This window comes from Callospermophilus lateralis, chromosome 18 (genome assembly GCF_048772815.1).
Source record: "Callospermophilus lateralis isolate mCalLat2 chromosome 18, mCalLat2.hap1, whole genome shotgun sequence".
Taxonomy (NCBI): Eukaryota; Metazoa; Chordata; class Mammalia; order Rodentia; family Sciuridae; genus Callospermophilus; species Callospermophilus lateralis.
In genome coordinates, this window is record NC_135322.1 from 54620039 (window position 1) to 54642033 (window position 21995).

Consider the following 21995-nt stretch of genomic DNA (forward strand, 5'->3'; position numbering starts at 1 on the left):
GCCAAGAACCAACCGCCCATCCACAGCCTTGGGGAGCTGGGCGGGCCCCGCCCCAGAGCCGCCCCGACCCGCGGTGGCGCCCGCGCCCGCCGGCCCCGCTCGCCCGACCAGTCTGGCAGCGCCGGGGCTCGGATTTCAAAGCCCTGGTTTCTGGCCGTGAATGGGCCTGCGCCCGCCCGGCCTTTCCCACAGCCCCCTCCCGCGCGCCCGCCCTCCCCACGGTCCTCCCCTCCGCCGCGCCCACGTGACGCCCGAGCCTCGGCGGCTCGGATTACCGCCGCCGCTCCAGTCCCCGCGCCGAGGCTGCGCCGCGAGCTGCCCGCGCCGCGCCCCCAGCGCCGCCCGCCTGCCCCGCCGCGACATGGCCCGCGCCGCCCGCCGGCTGCCCGCGACCCCAGAGCGCGGCGCGGCCGGCCGCTGAGCGCGGCCAGGAGGCGGAGGCCCCGCGCGGCCTTGGAGCTAGCGCCCGCCGCGGCCCGGCCCCCTCCCCTGCGCGGCTCCCCGAGCCCCTGCGCACCCCGCCGCCGCGGCCCGCCCGGCCCGAGCATGGAGACCGCGGAGAAGGAGTGCGGCGCCCTGGGCGGGCTCTTCCAGGCCATCGTCAACGACATGAAGGTAATCGGGACACGGCGGGGCCGGCCACCCGGGTGGGCGCGCGGGTGCGGGTTCCCTCTGGGGACGCGTGGCGGCGGGCAGCCGTGCCCTGCTGTGACCGTGCGCGGTGGGGTCTGTGTCCTTGTCTGAGAGTGCCCTGCCTGCATCTGCCTTGCGCCCGGGTCTCCAGGTGCCTTTCTGCGGGAGTGTGGGTGCTCAAGTATTGGGGGATCCGTGCAGCGCCCCGGGTCTCCCTGAGCCGTCGCGACCCGAGCCTGCGCACACGCGGGCTCTCTGTGCCTCAGACCCCCAACCATTAATGGGGTTTAGCTAGAGGACTGACTCTTTGGCCCTTTAACCAGTCCAGGGTCTTGCCGGCCTCCGCCCCCTTCCAGCACAATGCCCCCCCATCCCGATGGCCCCGGAGCCCAGACAATGCTGTCACAGCCCAAGCAGGAAAAATAATAAAGCAAAGAACCCTTAACTCCTTCCCCGCCAGAGGCCCGACCCTGCTACTGCCGCCCCAGCCCCGCCCCCCATCAGCAACCCCAGCCAGCTCCAGGACTCCAGGTCTCCCAGCTGAATGTCCCTGCATCCCAAGGATAGGCCTTTATCATCACTTTGGGAGGAGGAGGGGAGAAGATTGGGGTTGGTGGAGCAACCCCAAGGGAACGCTTTTCCTACCCCACTACCACTCAGCGCCACCCCCCCACTCCCCATGATTACCCAAGGTCAGGCTGGAGCAGGCCACTAATTCTTGCCCAGCCCACCAAGTGGGGAAACTGAGGCCTGGCAATGGCTCAAGGTCATTAACCCTGCCCCTGATCTCCGCCTTCATTGTTTATCTGGGATTGGGTAGGAGGGATCCTGTCCCGGAAAGAGGCCAAAGTATAATAGGACTGGCCCAGACTGAGTAGGCAGAGGGCCCAGCTCCAGTGACAGGGTGGGCCAAGAAACAGCGTTCCTGCCCTTCTCCTCTGTCCCCATGGTCTAGGATGAAGAGACAGGATTGCAGGCAGGAGGAAGAACCTGGCTCCCCACAGGCGCTCCGGAGGGCCCCTTCACAGCCCCACACACACTGGCCTAGTACACAACACAAAGTCCTACCAGGCCCCAGCTTGGGGAATGGTGGGGACACCACAAACCACATGCAACCTACCCAAGAGTTCCAGGCAGGCGCTTTGGGAAGTAGAGGGTGATAGGCAGGCAAAAGGTTGGGACTCCTTTCCTGTGCTGCCAGGGAAACAGCCCCAGCAGCTGCCAGATCTCTGTCCCCTAGGATGGGGACTGAAGCCACTCTGGCCTGGGACTGCGCAATTAGCAGCATGTCCATGTCTCCCCCCGCCTCCCCCACCCCCGGCCACCATAGTGCTTTCCCCCTGGGACCTCCATCCCTGGCAGCTCCACCTGTGGGCCCCTCTGCTAGCCCTCAGCAGCCTCCACCCACCCTGCAGACATCAGAGCCCTGGCACGAAGGCCCTTTCCTGGGACTGGGCAGCCTAGACCACTTCCCCTGGCCGCTCCTGGGGCTGGTTGAGGGTGGGAGCTGCCTGCACCTCCTCCCACTGGCAGCCACACAGCAAACACTGCAGCAAGCAGCAGCTTTAGCCCAGAGGAGAGGAGCAGGACTGTGGCCCTCCCTCTTGGCCAATTGCAAGGAAGTTGGAGATGACACCAAAGGTAATGGGCCCAGATCGCAGCAAGAGGTTCAGACTGGCTGGTGGCAGGATTTGCAAATATGTGGAGTCAAAAGGGAGAGGTTTCACCAACTGTGGTGACACCATGAAAAGGTTTGCCCCTAGCCATGACACATGAATGTGTTCAAGGACCCTGGCCAGGGACAGAGGAGGGGGCTGGGCCATCTAGAGTCTGATAACTAGATTTGGGGGGCAGCTTCTGACTGACTCCAAGCCTACTGACTTGCTGGGTCTGGGAGAAATCTTGCCCCTTGGAGCTGCCCCCCAGTGAGCCCACAGCAGATCTCCCTCAAACCACTAGGAGGCTGGACCCGTGGCTAAAGGCAATAACAGGGAGCCTAGAGAGCTGGAGGAAGGTCTGAGCTCAGGGGCGGGAGAGTCCTCAGGAGCTTGCCCTGCCTTCCCTGTCTCACACAGCTCAGGCCACAAGCCCACTGAATCCAGAGAGGGGCAAGAACTTGTTTGGGGTGTTAGGCCCAGGGACAGCATCCTTAGAGAGCAAATGGGGCCACCACCTCACATTGGTCTGTTCAGATAATGGGGTCATAATCATTGCCTCCCCATCCAGAGTAGAGTGTCATCCGGACACACAGACCCTGGGCAGGTGGGAGGGCTCTCCTAGCAGAGACAGGGCTTATGTGCTCCTGGCCAACAGTGATAGCCCTTGCTAGCTGCCCAGACCCTTTCCAAGCAGTCCCTTCCGTGAGTACCTCTTGGAGTCTACACACTGACCCCAGGGAGGGTCAAGTCCCTCTCTTGATTTTACTGGTGGGCAAACAGACTCAGATTGCCCCAAGGTCACCCGGAAAACCTCTGGGGCTGAAGCCTAGGTTGCTTCCTCTCATGCAGCCACAGCCGTCTGCTCGTCAGTCTCATCCTGTCCCCTTGGGCACCTCACCCCCTCACTCTGGAGCAGCCCAGATGACTGGGACAGAGCTGGGGGTTTCCCCCATCCTTTCAGTCCCTGGAGCTCAGGTGCTCACGTCCCTGCACCCCTGAAGCAGGATCCCTCTACCCTGACATGCAGTCATTCGCCGGTCAGACATGGGAGCAGACTCTGATGCCACACCCTGTGGCTTTGGAAAAATCACTTCACCTTGTTTCCTCATCCCTAAAAGGGGAAATAGTAGGATTCTTCTCACAGGGCTGCTGTGGAGACCGACGCACACTTTGCAAGTGCCAGCCAGGCCCTGCATAGAACACAGTGCAGTTACTGTGACCAGGGAAGATAAACCAGGGTCTCAGAACCTGACAGGCAGGGCCTAGGCCAGGTAAATCCTGGGGCACTGGCCACTCGGGCCCTTCCTCCTAGTTTCTGGGCTCATTCGGGAACCATGAGTGGGGGAGGGGAGAGAATGCTAAGCCCTTGAGGACTGAAGCACCTGGGTCCATCTGCTGAGGAGAAACTAGGCCTGCCTCCCCCATGCCCTGTCCTGTCCCCCTCCCCTGGGACAGCCCTCTCTCTGAGACTACCCATGGACTGCTGAGAGAGCTGAGAAGGTGTTCAGGGAGGAGGGGGGCAGAACAGCTGGCTGTGGACCACCTGCACCCCAGCAGGGAGGTCTTCAAGGATATCCAGGCTGGGTGGGGTGACGGTGGTAGGAAGGTATGCCTTTCAAAAGACCCCAAGGCATGGGTCAGCTCCTCGGGACTGCTAGGGACAACCTCCCAGGCTCCTTTTCCCTGAGCCGTATGGGGACAGCCAACCCACGTCCCCGTCTCTTGTCCCAGCCTCAGTATACTTCGTAAATATTTGCTTTCCCTGGACACTGGTTTGGCTGGGCTGGGAAGGAAGGGGTTTCTGAGGTTCCCTGATGCCGCCCTGTGGGTACTTCTGGCCTGGGGAGGCCAGCTAGAACCTGTCCTGGGGCTTCAGCCAAGGAGAGCCTTCTCCGAGGGCCTTGGGGAACTGGGGTCTCTGTTTCCCCTCCTTTCCTAGGGCAAAGCCTGAACCCCCAGTGCTTATTATCATGGAGGAGAAAGACCTTTGGAGCTGGGGCTTTGCTCACCCAGGGCTGTCCTTCAAAAAGCAAGGCCTCCACAGGGCCCTGAAGCCAAGGCTGAGCTTTCTCAAGGCCTGCAGCCATGGGGAGAGCACATTAGCCAGAAAAGCCCCTTAATCAGACTGGACAAGTCGGTCGCCAGGAGCTCGACCTCCCTACTGGGAAACCCCCTCCCAACATGGAGCCATGGGCCAGGCAGGGATAAAGGCCACACTGTTTCCCCTGGAGGGGAGGGGAGCGGGGGGTGGAAAAAGGTGGCTCTGTTGGCCGCACAAGGCCCCATTCAGCCTGGGGCCTGGTTGTCCCGGGCAGACTGTCCAGGCCCTGCAGCAGCCACAGGCTCCTCAGAAGCCCAGGAGCCACTACTGCTGGCCTAGTGTGTCCTGCCAGCAGCAGCTCCCAGGGCCTCGCTATACCTGGAAGGCCTTGACCCTGCCAGCCTCCCCACCCCACACTGCCTCAGCCCTAAGCCAGGCGGCAGGTCAGGGCCCACCATCCCAGGCCCAGGGAACATGGGTCCCTATTTGGACTCAGCTTAGATCCCTGCCAGGCCCCTGAGGAGCCCAGAGGAGACAGGACCTGCCATCTACTGCCTCCACCTCCATGGATGGAGAGTGGGAACCGCAGAGTTGCCAACTCTACACAGCAGGAACAGACTCCCGTCAGGTGGGAAGGAAGAGCCAAGGCACTGGTTCGCAGAGGCAAGCCCCTCTCATGCCTGCTGCCCTGTCCTCAGCCCTGTCTCCTCCCAGAGGGCGGGAGCCTGCTCTCCTCAGGGGCAAAGCCGCTCTCAAGAAAGTGACAAGTCTGGGTAACATATGGGGGATCCAGACCAGGCTGAGCCCTACAGCCCCCTCCCACAGGGTCTCACATCCTCTCCCACCTCTCTCACAGAGCTCCTACCCCATCTGGGAGGACTTCAACTCCAAGGCCACGAAGCTGCATTCCCAGCTGAGGTGAGGCTGCCTGGGGTGCTCTAACTAGGGAGGGATGGACAGAAGACCCCCGCTGACCTTCCACCTCACTGTCCGTCTCCCCAGGACCACCGTGCTGGCTGCTGTGGCCTTCCTAGACGCCTTCCAGAAAGTGGCCGACATGGCCACCAACACTCGAGGTGGGAAGGATCATGGCTGGAGGTCAGGGATGCCCCAGGGTGGGCTTGGGGTGGGAAAGCCCGAAGGAAATGACACAAGGCCCGGAGCTGAGGTTTTGCTCCCTCATGGAATGGGCTGGTTGTGGAGAGACTGAGCCCCTTGCCACAAGAGGCACAAGCAAGAGTGGGTGAGTGGCGGCAGGGATGTTCCAGGGGATCCCTTCTTGCTGTGGGCAGCTCAGTTGACCCCTCTGCCAGCCATTCGCCCTTCTGCACAGAGCGTCTCTGGCTTCTCGCCTACTCCCAGCGCCCTTCTGTGCGTTTACGGGCACGTGAGCACTCCCTGGGGTCCTGGTCTAGAGCAAGCACCTCGGCTCCTGTTCCTTTCAGCACTGAGAACACAGGCCGGGCGTGTGCCCTCCTCTGTCACTTCACTCCACACCTGGACGGGCTCCCCGGGGGCTGGAGAATTTCACTGACTCCTCCTTGGGCTGTCTTTGGCACTGGCCTCCCTCAGCTCCATGAGAGGGGAGGCCCCTGGCCTGGCCAGCAGAGTACCTGCAGCTGCCAGAGGCTGGGATGGCCGGCAGGCGGGACCGGGGTCCTGACCTGAGGAGGAGCTGGGTCAACGCCCAGCACCGGCTCCCTACCCCAGCTCCCAGGATCAGAGCGCGAGGGCGGGGCGCAGGCAGCGGGCCTGGCCTTCGCGGGCCGGCGCGCCCCCTTGTGGCCCCAGGCCGGCATTGCAAAGACCCAAGTGGGCCCCTTCCCACGCCGCGCTTGTCTCGCCAGGGGCCACACGGGACATCGGCTCGGCGCTCACACGCATGTGCATGCGCCACCGCAGCATAGAGACCAAGCTGCGACAGTTCACCAAGTGAGTGGGCGCGGCGGGCGGGCTAAGGCGTTTGGTCCGCGGGAGACCCTGCTCCCTGTGATCCTGACCCCCAGCTCCCACCCACAGTGCGCTGCTGGAAAGCCTGATCAACCCACTGCAGGAGCGCATCGAGGACTGGAAGAAGTCGGCCAACCAACTGGACAAGGACCATGCGAAAGGTGGGGTGGGGCTTTGTGGGGACGCCCACACCCTCTCCGCAGGGATCCCTATTATAGCCTCCCGTCTCACCCTGCCTCCGCAGAGTACAAACGAGCCCGGCACGAGATCAAGAAGAAGTCGTCAGACACGCTGAAGCTGCAGAAGAAAGCGCGAAAAGGTAGGGCCTAGAGTCAGCTGCCGAGGCCCAGCCCCTAGGTCCCACTCCATAGCCCCACTGCCCTATGGGGCACCCCAGGGCGTCATCCTGGCCAGAGGGGTCCTATCCCTGACACAGGACCCTCCAACCTGTCGGGTGGGACAGAGGGAGCTGCCCTGTGCACCAGACAGGCCCAGGCCCTCCCTCTTGGGAGACAGTAAGAGGCCCCACAGGCCCAGGCCCCCACCCCACCCCAGGAGTGGCTCTGTCCATCCGGCTGTCTTTCACACATTCTTTCTTTCTCTGTCTCTCCTCTTCCTCCTCCCACATCCTTCCTGTAGAGCTACTTGGTAAGTCAAATGTCCGTCCCTCCAGCTGCTCCTCCCGTCCTTGTCGCATTTGTCTGTCTCCCCCAGCTCAGGGCCATTGGAAGGAACCTCTTCAGGTCAAGGAGGAGCGAGGAAGGCGGTCGGTCCACCGAGGGAGGGGCCTGGGGCACAGTCCCCCTGGGGCCCTGGGGCCCCTGGCCAGGGATGAGTCCGGGGCCACTGCTGGGTCAGTCTGCCAGGCCAGGAGGGGTTGGCTGGTGGGGCGGGGTGGGGGGCATAGGCCCTGGCTGCCCCGCCCCCACCAGGCCAGCCCTGTTCTTACCTGTTGCCTCCCTGCTTCCTGTCTCAACATCTCCTCCACATCATCCTCTCGCCTCTCTCTGTCTCTCTTGCTGCTTTTTGTGTCACCGCCGCTGTCCTTGTGTATTGTTTTCTGATCTGAGTGGGGGCCCACCCTGAGACACCCCTCTCCCTGCTCCCCAGGCCCAGCCCCTAGGTCTCCTGATCCTGGTACCTTGGGTGGCTTGGCCTACAGCTGAGCCCCCTACCAGGGTCTACTTTGTCCTGCTCTACACCACCTGCCTGTATCCTGTGTGGTGATGGGGTGCCATCCCCAGGCAGTGAGGGGATCCCATGCAGTGAAGGCCCCCACTGGCCTCCATATGGTCAGCCCTGCCTACCTGGGTCCTGGGTGGCTTTGCAGCTTTGGTGTCTTTCCTGTGCGTGTGTATCTGCCTGTCCTCTCTGCCTGCTCTGGGGGGACCATCCCTTCCACAAACCCCACAGTCTGCCCTCCCCACTCCCCTTGTAGTGCCCAGCTCCACGGCCAGGGATGCCACCCCAGGGGCCTAAGCCATGGGTGCAGCAAACCAGGCCAGCGTCCCCAGCGCGGCCTCTCCTCCCAACCCCTCCAGGGAAAGGAGACCTGCAGCCCCAGCTGGATAGTGCCCTGCAAGACGTCAATGACATGTACCTCCTGCTGGAGGAGACAGAGAAGCAAGCAGTACGCCGGGCCCTGATTGAGGAGCGAGGCCGCTTCTGCACCTTCATCACTTTCCTGCAGCCCGTGGTGGTGGGTCTCATGGTGTCTCAGAAGCCGGTGGGGTGCATGGGGTGGGTGGGTGGGACCCAGGGTGGACTTGTTGAGCTCCTAGATCACTTCTAAGTGATCCCTGGCAGAATACATTTAGAGCCACATGCTCCTGGACCAGAAGCAGGTCTCGTGGCTCTTCGTGTCCTGATTTGGTCTGGACAGATGGTCATGTCAGCCACCCAGACTGTGCTGGCCCAGCCTCCACCAGTCCCAAACGGACTGGTTAGCAGGGAAGGGTGAGACAGGAGAGGCCGAAAAGGCCTGTTTCTCCAGGGTGGGCTGGAGGGCGGTGGGACCATCAGGTCTTATCACTGCGTCCTCAGAACGGCGAGCTGACCATGCTGGGGGAGATCACCCACCTGCAGGGCATCATTGACGACCTGGTGGTGTTGACTGCAGAACCCCACAAGCTGCCTCCCGCCAGTGAGCAGGTGCGGTGAGCCCTGGGGCCCAGGGACAGGGACAGGGAGGAAACGGCCCTGCCCTCCATTGGAGACAGTTGAGAAAAGGAGACAGCATTTGGGGAAGGCATCTGGGAAAAGACCAGAGAACTTCCAGCAGCCACCAGGGGACATCCACTAGCACCTGCCCAGGTGATATGCTTAGGTCCCAAGTGGGGGGGTCTCAGACTAAGAGCAGGTGGGGGAAAATTCTCAGATCCCTGGAGCTTGGCCCTTTCCAACCTGCTGATGCTTGGCTGTCATCCACACAGAGAACGCCAGTCACCTCCCCTAGACCAAGGCATATGTGTCTACCCTGTCCCCCCACTGCTCCCACTGCCTTCCCCAGGCACATCCTGTGTGCCTAACACTCTGCTAAACACCCTCTACAGGTTGTTTCCTTAGCGCTCTTGATGGTGCTGTAAGACAGGAACAGTGGCCCCAATTCATGGAGAAAGCTGAGACTCGGGTCCAACCATGATTTGCACCTCTGTTATCCTGGGCAATCTAGCCTGGTTCCTCTGCCAGTTCTTGGGAGCACCTGCTTCTCCCATGTCCCCACCCAGACCTGGCTGGGCTCAGAGTCCCAAATCTGTGCTGTGTAAGCTGAAGGGGTGCAGAGAGAGCTGAATGTTCCCATATCTCTCTGCTTCCCACCCCAGTAAGAATCGTGCATTGGGAGAAAGCTGGGGGATGGGAGAGTTAGCTTCTTGGGGTCTTCTCCTAAAGCATGGTTCACAGCTGGGAAGAGAGTGGAAGGCTTCTGGCCCCGCCAGCTCTTTGAGGAGCACCAGAAAAATGACGAGTCTCTCTGTAGGTTAGGGTCTGCCTCCAGTGACCCCCATGTATGTCCCTGCCCAGGTGATCAAGGACCTGAAGGGCTCAGACTACAGTTGGTCTTACCAGACCCCGCCATCATCACCCAGCAGCTCCAGCTCCCGGAAATCCAGCATGTGCAGGTTGGTGGGGTGGGACTCATGGATGTACCCCAGGAAGGAATGTGGAAACTCCCCCCAAGCTCCATCAAGAACTGCTTCAGAGGCTGGAGAGGTGGCTTGGTGATAGAGCATGTCCCTGGCAGGTGTGAGGCCCTGGGTTCAGTCCCCAGAATTGTGGAGTGGTGGGGTGGCCAGGGAGATGCTTCAGAGCCTCAGAATTCATATGACCTCTGCGTCATCCAAGGGATTTTCAGGTGTAGAGGAAAAACATGCCCAGTTGTCCCAGGACTGCTGCCCCAGGCGTTTGTTGGCAGGGAGGGGCAGTAGCTTCGTTTATAGGGCGTTGACTATGTGCCAGGTGCCAAGCATTTTCTTCATTGAATCCTAACACCACTGTGTCAGGCCTGGTCTTGTCTTCGTTTCATAGAAGGGGAAACTGAGGCACAGGGTCTTAGCATTTAACCACTCACTGGACTCTGCCAGGCCTAGGACAGTGTGGGGTGGAAGTAAGAATCTGTGATCAGGGAACGGGGCAGGGCTTTCTGAGAACATATGCTGAGAACACAAAGTAAAGAACGGTCCAGCCTGACTGGTTCCTAAAGCTGGTGCCCAGGCAGCTGCCAATGGATCAAGCTCTGACCCAGGTTGGGCCCTGGGGTCTCACAGCCAGGGAGAGGTCAAGAATCTCACTCAACACCAGGTTGGCTCAGCATCAGGGGCCCTTCCCTGGGCTGGCACTGGGGCCAGATCTAGAGGAGACATTTATGATTGAAGTGTCCTGGGTGGGGAGCGCACTGAGCACAGAGATGATTATTGGGAGAGACCCCTCTGTCTGGGCACCCGGGGCTTGAGAGAAGCCAGGCCCAGTGATCAGCTGCTCCTTCCAGCTGCTGGAGCTTCTTTAGACTCTGGGTGGGCATCTGTCCAAAGAGGGTACAGACGGCAGGGGAGACCAGGAGCGGGGTGGGGGTGCTTCAAGGTCATGCTCAGGAGCAGGGCAGCCTTCCTTGCCAGGAGCACTGCTGGGGGTTCAGTGGCTGTGCAGAGGGCATGAGCCATGGCCGGCTGGGCACCCTCCGGCAGAGAGGTGATGAGACGATGGGAGGCTTAAGACCCTCCCTGGAGGGCAGCCTCACGTGCTGTCCAGACACGCCACCTCATGCAAGATGGCCCTGCGTGACTGGATGGCAACATCAGGCCTTGAGAAGGCAGCTTAGAAACAGGCAGCCTGGTCTGTCTCTGATTGTTCGATGCTTTGTGACTCAGTTTCCCCATCATTAACCTGAGGACAACTGTTCTAATGGCAGAAGGGGAGGCATATTGCTCACCTCGCCCTTGGCATGCCCTGACTGTGGCTGCCAACACTGAGGAGCTCCAGGGGCAAGGGCCCGGTCCCCCCTGCTCCAGCCCTGCCCTGCCTGCCACCTCACCCCGGAACCCAGCTCCTCCATAGTACCTGGGTCTCAGGACCTCAGAGTCTGACATTATCTTTTCCTTCCTTTACCTTCATCTCTCTCCCCCTCATCTGTCACCCCCTCACACTCCCCCGCCTCCCTGTCTGGCTGCTGTGCCGTCCTCCTTCACTCCCTCAGTGCCCCCAGCAGCAGTAGCAGTGCCAAGGGTGGCGGAGCCCCATGGTCTGGGGGTGCCCAAACATACTCACCCAGTTCCACCTGTCGCTACCGCAGCCTGGCGCAGCCAGCCACCGCCACCACCCGCCTCTCCAGCGTCTCCTCCCACGACTCTGGCTTCATCTCCCAGGACGCCACCTACTCCAAGCCCCCCTCGCCCATGCCTTCAGACATCACCAGCCAGGTGAGGGGCACCAGAGGACCCCCCCGGGTGGGGCACGGCCGCCTCGGGTAGGCTCAGGCCTGACTACACGTGGGGCCACTGTAGCCATTGGGAATTATCCCAGGGCCTTCATTCTGTTCCATGTTTATATTATCAATTTTCATCTCTTGGCTTTAAAACTCACTATATCATTATGTTTTAGATAAGTCTCTTGTAAACAGCATATGCCTAGATTTTCTTGTTTTATCCAGTCTGACAACATCTCTTTTTCTTTTTTCTTTTCCTTTTCTCTCTTTTTTTTTTTTTTTTCCTGTGCTGCTGGGGATCGAACCCAGGGCCTCGCACATGCCAGGCAATCACTCTACCACTGAGCTGCACCCCCAGCCTCAGCCATCATCTTTTTTATCCCCACTTTCATTCTCTCCTACTGGGACTCCAGTTAATGTATGTCACACCTTGTCATTCTTTCTGTGTCTCTTAATTCATGTATTTCACCTGGTGTGATGGTGCACACCCTGTCCCAGCAACTCAGGAGGCTGAGGCAGGAGGATCACAAGTTCAAGGCTAGCCTCAGCAACTTAGGGAGACCCTATCTCAAAATAAAGCATAAAGAGGACTAGGGCTGTAGCTCAGTGTTAAAGTGCCCCTGGGCTCAATCCCCAGTACCAAAAAAAATTCCCATATTTCATTTCTTTGTTGTTTGTACTACAATCTGGATAATTTCTTCAGGTCCATTTTCCAATCTGTTTTTCCTCTAATGTACTGTCAAGGCCAGCCTCAGCAACTTAGCTTATTTATACCAGCATGGACTCATGAATATTCTCTGGGTTATAATTCATTACTACTGGAGCCACATATAGTGGCCCATGCCCTTTAATGCCAGCAACTCTGGAGGCTGAGGCTGGAGGATTATAATCTCCAGGCCAGCCTCAGCAACTTAGCAAGCCCTGTCTCAAAAATAAAAAGGACTGGGGATGTGGCTCAGTGGTGAAGTGCCCCTGGGTTCAATCCCTGGTACCAAAAAATAATAATAAGCCATTACCACTGAGTCTTTTAGGAACTTTTTTACTGATGTATTCCATACATGCAAAGAATCAAATATATCCTAAAGGTACAGTTCAGTAAATCTGTACTAACAGAACACCCATATGACCAGCATCAAGAGCAAGACAGCGTGACCATCAGCCAAAGGTTTCCACTCTCGCCCAAGGACAGCCACTGTCCTCTCTAGCTTTTGCCTTTTTTATAATATACATGAGTCATTGGTCTGGGGATGTAGCCCAGTGGTAGAGCACTTGACTAGCATGAGTGAGGCCCTGGATCTGATCCCCAGCACCACGGATGGGTGGATGGATGGATGGATACATAGATGGATGATTGATGGATGGGCAGAGAATCATACATTTTGTATCCGTTAGAGGACAAAGATCCTTTTGCTCAGTGCTTATTTCACCAGATTCATCTGTCTTCTATGAGACCTGTATCATTCCCATCTCTGTAGAACATTTCATCACATGAATATGTAATCAGCCATTCTATATTTGAAGGACCTTTGGATATTTTCTAGTGATTTGGCTGTGGCGCAGCTAAAAGTGCTGCTATGAACCTTCTAGTTGGTGTGCGGTTCCGTGGGGGTGCTGAGCTAGGAGTGCACTTACTGTGTCACGATGTACGCACATGTTCGAATCTGACAGGTGCTACTGAATGGTTTTCCAAAGTGATTGTACAGATTTACACCCCTGATAGCAAGATTATGGAAGTTCATTGCTACACCACATCCTCAGCAGCCCTTAGTATTTTGTATCTTGTTTATTTTAACCATTCTGTCAGGTGTACAATATTAGTTAGTACCTGGTGTTTGTCATTTGCATGACCCTAATGATAATGAGGTAGGACACCTTCTTCCTTCTTTCAAAGTGCATTTGATTATCTTCTTTTGGGAAAGACTTGTTCAAATCTTTTCCCCATTCTTCTCCTAGGTTGTTTGTGTTTTTCTCTTTAATTTATAGAACTTTTTATATATTGTAGATACAAGTCCTTCATCAGATATCTTTTCTCATTTTATGGGTATGTTTTTTTTTTTACCCTTTCCATGGGGTCTTTTAATAACCAGAAATTTTTAAGTTTAATGTAGTCCAGTTTTTCCATTTTAAAAAATTGTTAGTGCCTTTTGTGTCCTGCTTGAGATATTCTCTCACACTCCCACTCACAAAGATGTTTTCCTCCAAAAATTTTTTTGTTTTTACCTTTTTCATTTAGATGCACAACTTACCTGGAATTTTTCGTTTGTGTGCATGCACTTGTGTGCGCGCACGCGCCTGTGTGTGTGTTATGAAGCGGAGATCCTTTTTTCCATGTGGGCATCTAATTGACCTAGGACAATCTATTGAAAAGACCATCTGTCTAAGCCCATTTGAGGTTCTGTAACAAAATAACCATAAGTTGACATAATACCATAAACAACAGAAATTTGTCAGAGTTCCAGAGGCTGTGAAATCCAGGATTGAGGCAGCAGCAGACCCAGTGTCTGGTGAGGGCCCACTTCCTGGCTCACAGAAGGCCCTTCTGGCTGTCTCTTTACATGGTGGAAGGGTCCAACGAGCTCCATCAGGCTTCATTTATGATGACACTAGTCCCATTTGCTCAGACTCTACCCTCATGGTCTGATACCTTCCCAAAACCTCACCTTTTCTTCATTCTTTTTTTTTTTTTTTTTAAACTACCAGGGATTGGACCCAGGGGTGCTTTACCACTGAGCCACATCCCCAGCCATTTTTACTTTTCATTTTGAGACAGGGTCTCACTGAGTTGCTGAGGGCCTCACTGAGTTGCTGAGGGCCTCACTGAGTTGCTGAGGCTGGCCTTGAACATGTGATCCTCCTGCCTCATTCTCCCAGGTCTCTGGGATTGCAAGCCTGCGCCACCAGGCCTACCTCAAAGACCTCACCCCTTGATGCCATCTCCATAGGGTCAGGATCTTAACATATGAATTTTGAGGGAACACAAACCTCCGAACCACGCAGCCTCATTTCCCTACTGTGCTTCATGTTGTGAATCAGGTGTCTGTGTGGGGCTCTCTCTTGGCCTTGTGTTCTGTGCAACGGGTGACTTGTCTGTCCCTTGGGCCAACTGGTTGTCTGTTCCTTGGGCCAGTACCACCCCATCTTAATTATCGTAACTTTGTGGAAGATCTTGATATCTGATAATGAAAGTCCTCTGTCTTCATTTCTCTTCACAGTCTCCTCATCTGTTTTTGATCCTTTGCATTTTCTTATAAATTTCAAGATCAGCTTATCAGTTTCTACCAAAAACATGAAACCAAAACCAAACACCAACATTCCTGGGATTTTGACTGGGGTTGTGTCTTTCCTTGTATTTGGGATTTAAGTTTCCTCAATAGCGTTTTCTAATTTTTATGTAAAGATCTTGCATATCTATCACTGAATATTTTTTCTAGGTATTTGATTTCTGTTAGTATTATTATATATTACATTTTTGTTTGTTAGCTGTTGGTATTTAGAAATACAATAGGTTTTTTTCCTAACCTTGTATCTAATAAACTTGTCCATTTATTTATTTTTTTATATTTTTTATTGATTTTATTTTTAAATACATGACAGCGGAATGCATTACAATTCTTATTGTAATTTTTCATATCTCGGTAGATAAAGTATGTTCACAACAATTCATGTCTTCATACATGTATTTTGGATAACGATGTCCATCACATTCCACCATCATCGCTAACCCCTTGTCCCCTCCCTTCCCCTCCCACCTGATGTTCCATGCAACTGGTGATTTGTCTGTTCCTTGGGCCCTATCTAAAGTTTGTCTATTTCTCCTATGCTACCTTCCCGACTATGAGTCAGTCACCTTATATCAGAGAAAACATTCGCCATTCGTTTTTTTGGGATTGGCTAACTTCACTTAGCATTATCTTCTCCAACTCCATTCATCCATTTACCTGCAAATGCCATAATTTTATTCTCTTTTATTGCTGAGTAATATTCCATTGTGTATATATGCCACATTTTTTAATCCATTCATCTATTGAAGGGCATCTAGATTGGTTCCACAGTTTAGTTATTGTGAATTGTGCTGCTATAAACATTGATGTGGCTGTGTGCCTGTAGAATGCTGTTTTTAAGTCCTTTGGGTATAGTCCAAGGAGAGGGATAGCTGGGTCAAATGGTGGTTCCGTTCCCAGATTCCAAGGAATCTCCGTACTGCTTTCCATGTTGGCTGTACCAATTTGTAGTCCTACCAGCAATGTATGAGTGTACCTTTTCCCCACATCCTCGCCAACATTTATTGTTGTTTGTCTTCATAATAGCTGCCATTCTGACTGGAGTGAGATGGTATCTTAGAGATGATGAACATTTTTTCATATATTTGTTGATTGATTGTATATCCTCTTCTGAGAAGTGTCTGTTCAGGTCCCTGGCCCTTTATTGATTGTGTTATTTGGGTTTTTGGTGTTTAGCTTTTTGAGTTCTTTATTTACCCTAGAGATTAGTGCTATATTTCTATTGCTAAGAAGAAACCTCTCTCTCTCTCTCTCTCTCTCTCTCTCTATCTATCTATCTATCTATCTCTCTATCTATCTCTCTATCTCTATCTCTATTTATTTATTTTGGTAGTAAAGATTGAACCCAGGGCATTTAACCACTAAGCCACACTCCTAGCCCTCTTAATATTTTATTTTGAGACAGGACCTCACTAAGTTGCTGAGGCTGGCTTTGAACTTGCCATCCTCCTGCCTCAGCCTTCCAAGTCACTGGGATTACAGGCATGTGCCACTGCGGCTGGCCAGTAAACTTGTGTAAATTGCTTATTGATTCCAACAATTTATAGATTCTGATATAGATTCTTTGTTATCATGTCATTGCAAACCATGATCATCTTATTTCTTCCTTATTTTCCTTTTCTTGTTTTATTGCACTGGCTAAGACTTCCAGTGCTGATAGTGGGTATCCTTGTCTTTCTCCCAACCTTAGAGGGAAAAATATCAATATTTTTGTGGATATTCTCTATCAGATTAGGTTTCTTTCTATTCTTCATTGTCATTTTTTTCACCAATGGGTGTTGAATTTTTTCAGTGACTCTGCCAAATACTTCTGCATTGAGTCTTTTATTTAATATATTTAATAGTCATTGCTGAAAGTCTGAGTGTGTTACTTCCTCTGAGTCCCCCCTTTTGGTTGCTTTGTTCTCTTTTGTTTTAGTGACCTTGGCTCATCAGAGTCTTTAGGAAACCTGGGGATCTAAACTGAGGTTGATGTGGGGATTGTGGCAGGGATGGGGGTCCCTCCCAGCTGCCCGGGCTTGGTTTGCTCATCTTGAGTTTTGCTTGTCACGAGCACTTCACTTGGCTTCACCTTTCTTCCCTCTCCGTGTCCATCCTGGGTGGGCAGTGCCAAAGTCAGCATCTGAGGGTCCTGTTTCTACCCCTTGTTTCACTTTCCTTTAGGGAGAGCCTCAGGGGTGCCTCTTCTATTCTAATGCCCACAAGCACTTCCCATTCATGCTCTAGGTCCCCTCCTGCCTGCTAGGGCAGGAGTTACTTTCCCTCTAGCACAGCCATCCCCCTCCCCGCTTCAGAGCAGGTCCTCTGTCTTCCAAGGCTCCTCCCACTTCTGGCAGCTCCTGGCCCAATCTCCTTTGTTGGATTGTCCTTCTCTTTCCAATCACTAAATGTCTGCACCCCTGAGGGCGTGGTCCCAGCCTCTGGGCCTCTAACTATGCTCCCTGCTTGGATGGCCACCTCCTGCCCTGAGACAGCTGGATGTGTGACTCCAGCCCTGACTCTGAATCCAGGCTTGTACATACACTTGCCAACATTGCATCTGGGTTTCGAGACCGAATGGGCACCCGGCTTAGCGTGTGTAGGATGACACTTTGGATTCCATATGCCCCTTGCTCTGCTCGCATCCCCTGAGAGAACCGTGTAAGGCAGCAGGTCCTCTGGTGAATCCTCAAGGAGTGGGTTCTTGGGCTGGGCTGTTGGTAGCTCAGTCCCCGTGGTGTGTGCCTGGGCCACCACCTTCTGCTGCAGGTGCTCTTGGTGGCCGTGACCCTAGAGGGACATGGGGTGAGGTGCTGAATCAAACCGCCCCTGCATGTGGCGCTGTAATCAGAACTGTTCTCTCCTCTTGCTCTGCCTCCCGCCCTGTCTGCTGCCGGCCCCTGTCTGCAACCACCCACTCGCTGCATGGCAGAAGTCCTCCAGCTCCGCGTCCTCCGAAGCCTCGGAAACATGCCAGTCTGTTAGCGAGTGCAGCTCCCCCACCTCGGTCAGTGCCCCCAGCCCCGTCCCAGGAAAATCACCAGCTGTTCAAGCTGTGCCCTCCCAATATGGGGTCAGCACCCCAGAGAGGCCCAGGTTCAGCCAGAGGACCCCTCAGCCACTCCCTACACAGCCACATCTCTCTCTTCTGGGACTCCCTGCTCTGCCCCTGGGGCTTGTGGGACAGCAGCCATACCCACCCTCCAGGCTCTGGCCTGAGCCATTGCACTGAAGGCCCCTCACAGACCTGGACACCCTGAGCCTCAACCCCAGTGAAGGGCCCCATTGGCTCTGGGCAGCAAGGCCAAGAGTCCCCCTGACCTGCCTGCCACACCCTGCAGGACTGGACCAAGGCTGGCCCCCACGAGCAGCCCTCAGGCGCCACGCTGCAGCGGAGGAAGGACCGAGTGGAGCTTCTCCGAGACAATGAGCCAGGCCCCGCTAGTGGAGGCACCCTGGGCCCCAGTGGAGAAGAGGTGCCACGCCCTCGGATGTCCCCTGCCACCATCGCAGCCAAGGTAGGCGGGCAGCTCCCCAGGCGGCCTAGCCAGGACCCCCTGAACTCCCAGCTCAATGCCAGGAGGCCCAGCAAGGGGTCTCCAGGGCCAGCTTCAGCCGCCTAGTGGGGCTGCCTGGAGTCCAGGCAGAGGGTAGAAAGGAAGAGAGACTTCAGTTTGCAATTTTACCTCCCCCAGCATGGCGAGGAGGTGTCCCCTGCGGCCAGCGACCTGGCCATGGTGCTGACCCGCGGCCTGAGCCTGGAGCACCAGAAGAGCAGCAGGGATTCGCTGCAGTACTCGAGCGGCTACAGCACGCAGACCACCACGCCCTCGTGCTCCGAGGACACCATCCCCTCCCAAGGTGGGTCTGCAGGAGGCCATCCCCAGCCGAAAGTGTGTGGGAGGCCTTCACAGCCTGTGGCCCCACCCCACAGGGACAGCTGGGACTGGGCCGCACACGAGGGCCCCGTTCTTCCCTCTCCATGTCCATCCTGGGTGGGCTGGGGCTCAGGGGACACCTGGACCCTAGGCTCACTGCATCTTGTGTCCCCAGGCTCCGACTATGACTGCTACTCTGTGAATGGGGACGCGGACAGCGAGGGCCCCCCTGAGTTTGACAAGTCGTCCACCATCCCGCGCAACAGCAACATCGCCCAGAACTACCGCCGCCTGATCCAGACCAAGCGCCCAGCCTCCACCGCGGGGCTGCCCACCGCCGGGCTGCCCACAGCCACGGGCCTGCCCTCCGGCGCCCCACCCGGCGTGGCCACCATCCGCCGCACACCCTCCACCAAGCCCACTGTACGCCGTGCCCTGTCTAGTGCCGGCCCCATCCCCATCCGGCCACCCATCGTCCCTGTGAAGACACCCACGGTACCCGACTCTCCTGGCTACGTGGGACCCACGCGGGCAGGCAGCGAGGAGTGTGTCTTCTACACGGATGAGGCCGCCTCGCCCCTGGCACCGGACCTCGCCAAGGCCTCCCCGAAGAGGCTCAGCCTGCCCAACACAGCCTGGGGCAGCCCGTCGCCGGAGGTGGCCAGCTACTCCACAGCGGGGGCCGGGCTGGCGGCTGAGGATGACGAGGAGCAGCAGCTGGCCGCCAACCGGCACAGCCTGGTGGAGAAGCTTGGGGAGCTGGTGGCAGGTGCCCACGCCCTGGGCGAGGGCCAGTTCCCCTTCCCCACCGGCCTGTCTGCCACCCCAGCAGAGGAGACGCCTACCCCACCCCCTGCTGCCACCAGCGACCCCCCAGCCGAAGACATGCTGGTGGCCATTCGACGCGGGGTCCGGCTCCGCAGGACCGTCACCAATGACAGGTCTGCGCCCCGCATCTTATGATGGCGCCACCCTCCCCACCCTGTCTGGCCCCAGCACAAGCAGGTGGCCTGGTCTGTGAGCAGCAGCCACTCAGCACAGGCACAGTCAGGAGAAAGAACAGCGCCAGGGACCAAGCAAAGCCACTTTATGGAAGAGACACCCAGGCTGGACCACAGCGTTTAACGGGATGTGACTTCTTTAACAAACCTCGCAGGACAGGTGGAGCCTGCAGGCCTCGAACTGGTTTTGGAGCCTGTTTTCTACTTCCCTTGCCCACTCTGTCCCTCCTCTCAGGCCCTGCCTTTTCCAAACCCTCAGAGCCCAGCCTGCCTCGTGCCAACCCTGGCCCACCTGGCCTGGGGTCCAGAGCTGCTCCCCAGAGTCACGGTGCCCTGGCTCAGTCTTGAATGCCAGCCCTTCCTGTCCCTTCATGAGCCCCTACACCCCTCCCCTCTACCTCTGCCTCTTCCAGGTCCCTCTCCACCTGAGTGGCAGGGTGGCTGTGGAGGGGCCAGTGTCCAATCAGCTGGGGTATCTTAATTTGTGGCTAGAATTAGGGGAGCAGGTTGGAGTTTGGAGACCAGGCCAACCCATGGGGACGGGAGTCCAAGTGGAGTCACGGGGAGGAAGGACATGGAGTGGGCCTGCATGTGGAAGGCGCAGGGGACCCTCCCACCTCCTCTCCCATGTGAGGGGTGGCAGGAAGGGGACTCACTAGGGCAGCAGGAAAAGGAAGGCAGAGGTCCAGGGGGTTGCCTGGCCAGCCACACAGGAGTTGCCTCAGATATCCCGTTCTCATCTGGCACACCAAGACTTTTAACTAGTGGCACTTTGGGGGTCACAGTTGCAGCCTCCTTTGGGGTCGGGGGCTGGAGCAGTAGACGGTATGGAGGGTTATTTTATAAATATAATAAATTGGAGCTGACCCCAGACAAGGACTGTGTGGGGGGCGAGCTGGTGGTACAGGGTGTGTGTCTTCGAGTGCCTGAGAGTGGGAGGTCACAGGGTGGCCTGATAGGCCTATGGCAGGAGAAGGGCAGAATCAAACTCCCCTGAAGCGGGGGGAAACTGTTCTCTCCAGTATCTCCAGTGTAGCCAAAATTAGGCTGGAGAGGGCAGGGCCAGGGTGTCTCTGGGCCTGTCTGCTGGGGTTTGAGGGAGCTGCAGCCCTGGGGTGGGGGAGCAGGAGCAGGTGATGGGCTGTGACTCTGTTGCCAGCAGAGATGCCCAGGATGGCCCTGTGTAGGCCTGGGCCTGGGCTGGCAGCAGGGCTGGGCAGAGGAATGGGGCACCCTCCTCTGTGAGGCCAAGTCTGAGCGGGTAAAAGCACGTGAGCCTAGGGCGAGTGGAGGGAATCAGGGTGGACTGTGGGTGGTAAAGAGAGCAGCAGAGCCCCAAGGGGGCATCTCGCTGGGCGTCAGGAGAGCACTTTGCCTTGGTGTGGAGGGAATGGTGTTGGGGCCGGTCCAGGCTTGAGCTCCTGGGAGTTCTTGGGCCGTGAACTGGGATCTCCGCAGGGTTGACCCAGTGTGAGTGAGTCCTGCTGGGCTCCCTGGGGACTGCTGGAGAAGGGTCCCTGCAGGTCCCTAGATCTGAGAACTGCCTGGCGGAGCCCATGGCCCACCGAGCTCCCGGCCGTGGGAACCCAGAGAGCAGGTGATGAGTTTGGGGTCCCTGGGGTGGAGTTTCTGCTGCACCTTCCCCGCTCAGGGCTGCGTCGGGTTTGCCCAGGTGACCTGATGGGGTGGGAAGCAGCATGTGTGAGGGGACAGTGAGGAGCAGCGGGAGGGCAGGCATGGCCTCTGCGCCAGGAGTGTGGCTGGTCACAGGGGTCCCTGGAGGAAGAGCTCACCGCCTCCTGGGGGCTCCACAGGCCCTGATGGGCAGTGGGGGCTGGGGCTTCCCAGGAGAAGGTGGGGGGCACTGCCTCCCCTCCCCTGAGCCCCCAGGGCTGTACATACTCCGTCCCCTCGTCTGTTCCCTGACCACCCCCTGCTTCCCTCGTCATTTAGTGACCACCTCATAGCGCCCCCCCCCCTTCCGGGATCCGAGCCAACAATCCTGCGTCATAAACTTTGGTTTGTGGGGGGGGGCTTCTTTACATTTGTTTATTTTTCATTTTGTACAGAGAACTGTTCTTTTCAAAAGCGTCTTTTGACTGCAGTAACTTTTCTGGTGCTGTTAACTTGTTCCTTTTTTTAATTTATTTTCCCTCCCCAAGGCCCCCCCACCCCTTTCCTCTTCACCCTTCCCCACACACACACCCCTCGCCACCCCTTCATCCCCCCTGAACCATCTCGTTCCTTTTCTTTCCGTTGGCTTTTGGATAAATCCTCCTCTCCTCCTGCCCCCTCCACTCCATCCGCCCCTTGATTTAAATAGTCACTGCTACAAGTAACAAATGCACTGTGAGGATCCAGTATTAATAAAGTCGTACTGTAATTAACACCCCTGCCTCTGCCTGGATTCCCTGGGCTGCAGCTGCTCACCTGCCTTCCCCTCCTGCAGCCTGACCTTGGTCACCCCAGGCCCCAGGGGCTGCGAGCCACGTGGGTCTCCCTGAGGCAGGGGCAGGAATGGCTGAGGCTCGAACCTGGCCTGGGATCTTGGAGGTGCCTCACTCTGCCCCTGCTGGGAGCAGCCCAAGGGAAGGAAAAATGAAAGATGGCCAGGGTCACTGCCAAGGGACCCAAACGCCCCGGCAGACACTCCTCA

The 21995-nt window shown here is 56.6% G+C and overlaps 1 protein-coding gene across 5 annotated transcripts; it reads left to right on the top strand.

The window, feature by feature from the left end:
* The first annotated feature begins 418 nt into the window (after nt 1–418).
* Nucleotides 419–21726, top strand: Mtss2 (MTSS I-BAR domain containing 2). Of its 5 annotated transcripts, none has more exons than XM_076839476.2 (14): nt 419–615; nt 5189–5250; nt 5335–5408; nt 6180–6264; nt 6352–6443; nt 6527–6601; nt 7824–7981; nt 8326–8433; nt 9304–9401; nt 10973–11195; nt 17393–17467; nt 17802–17978; nt 18156–18321; nt 18514–21726. In XM_076839476.2, exons 1-14 carry the CDS (start codon nt 547–549, stop codon nt 19299–19301), a joined length of 2250 nt encoding a protein of 749 aa, XP_076695591.2. In that variant the 5' UTR covers nt 419–546; the 3' UTR covers nt 19302–21726. The 5 variants fall into 5 exon arrangements, with proteins under 5 accessions (XP_076695591.2, XP_076695593.1, XP_076695592.2 ...); XM_076839478.2 differs by having other exon boundaries at nt 11069–11195; XM_076839477.2 differs by lacking the exon at nt 419–615 and adding an exon at nt 689–2274.
* Nucleotides 21727–21995: the final 269 nt, after the last annotated feature.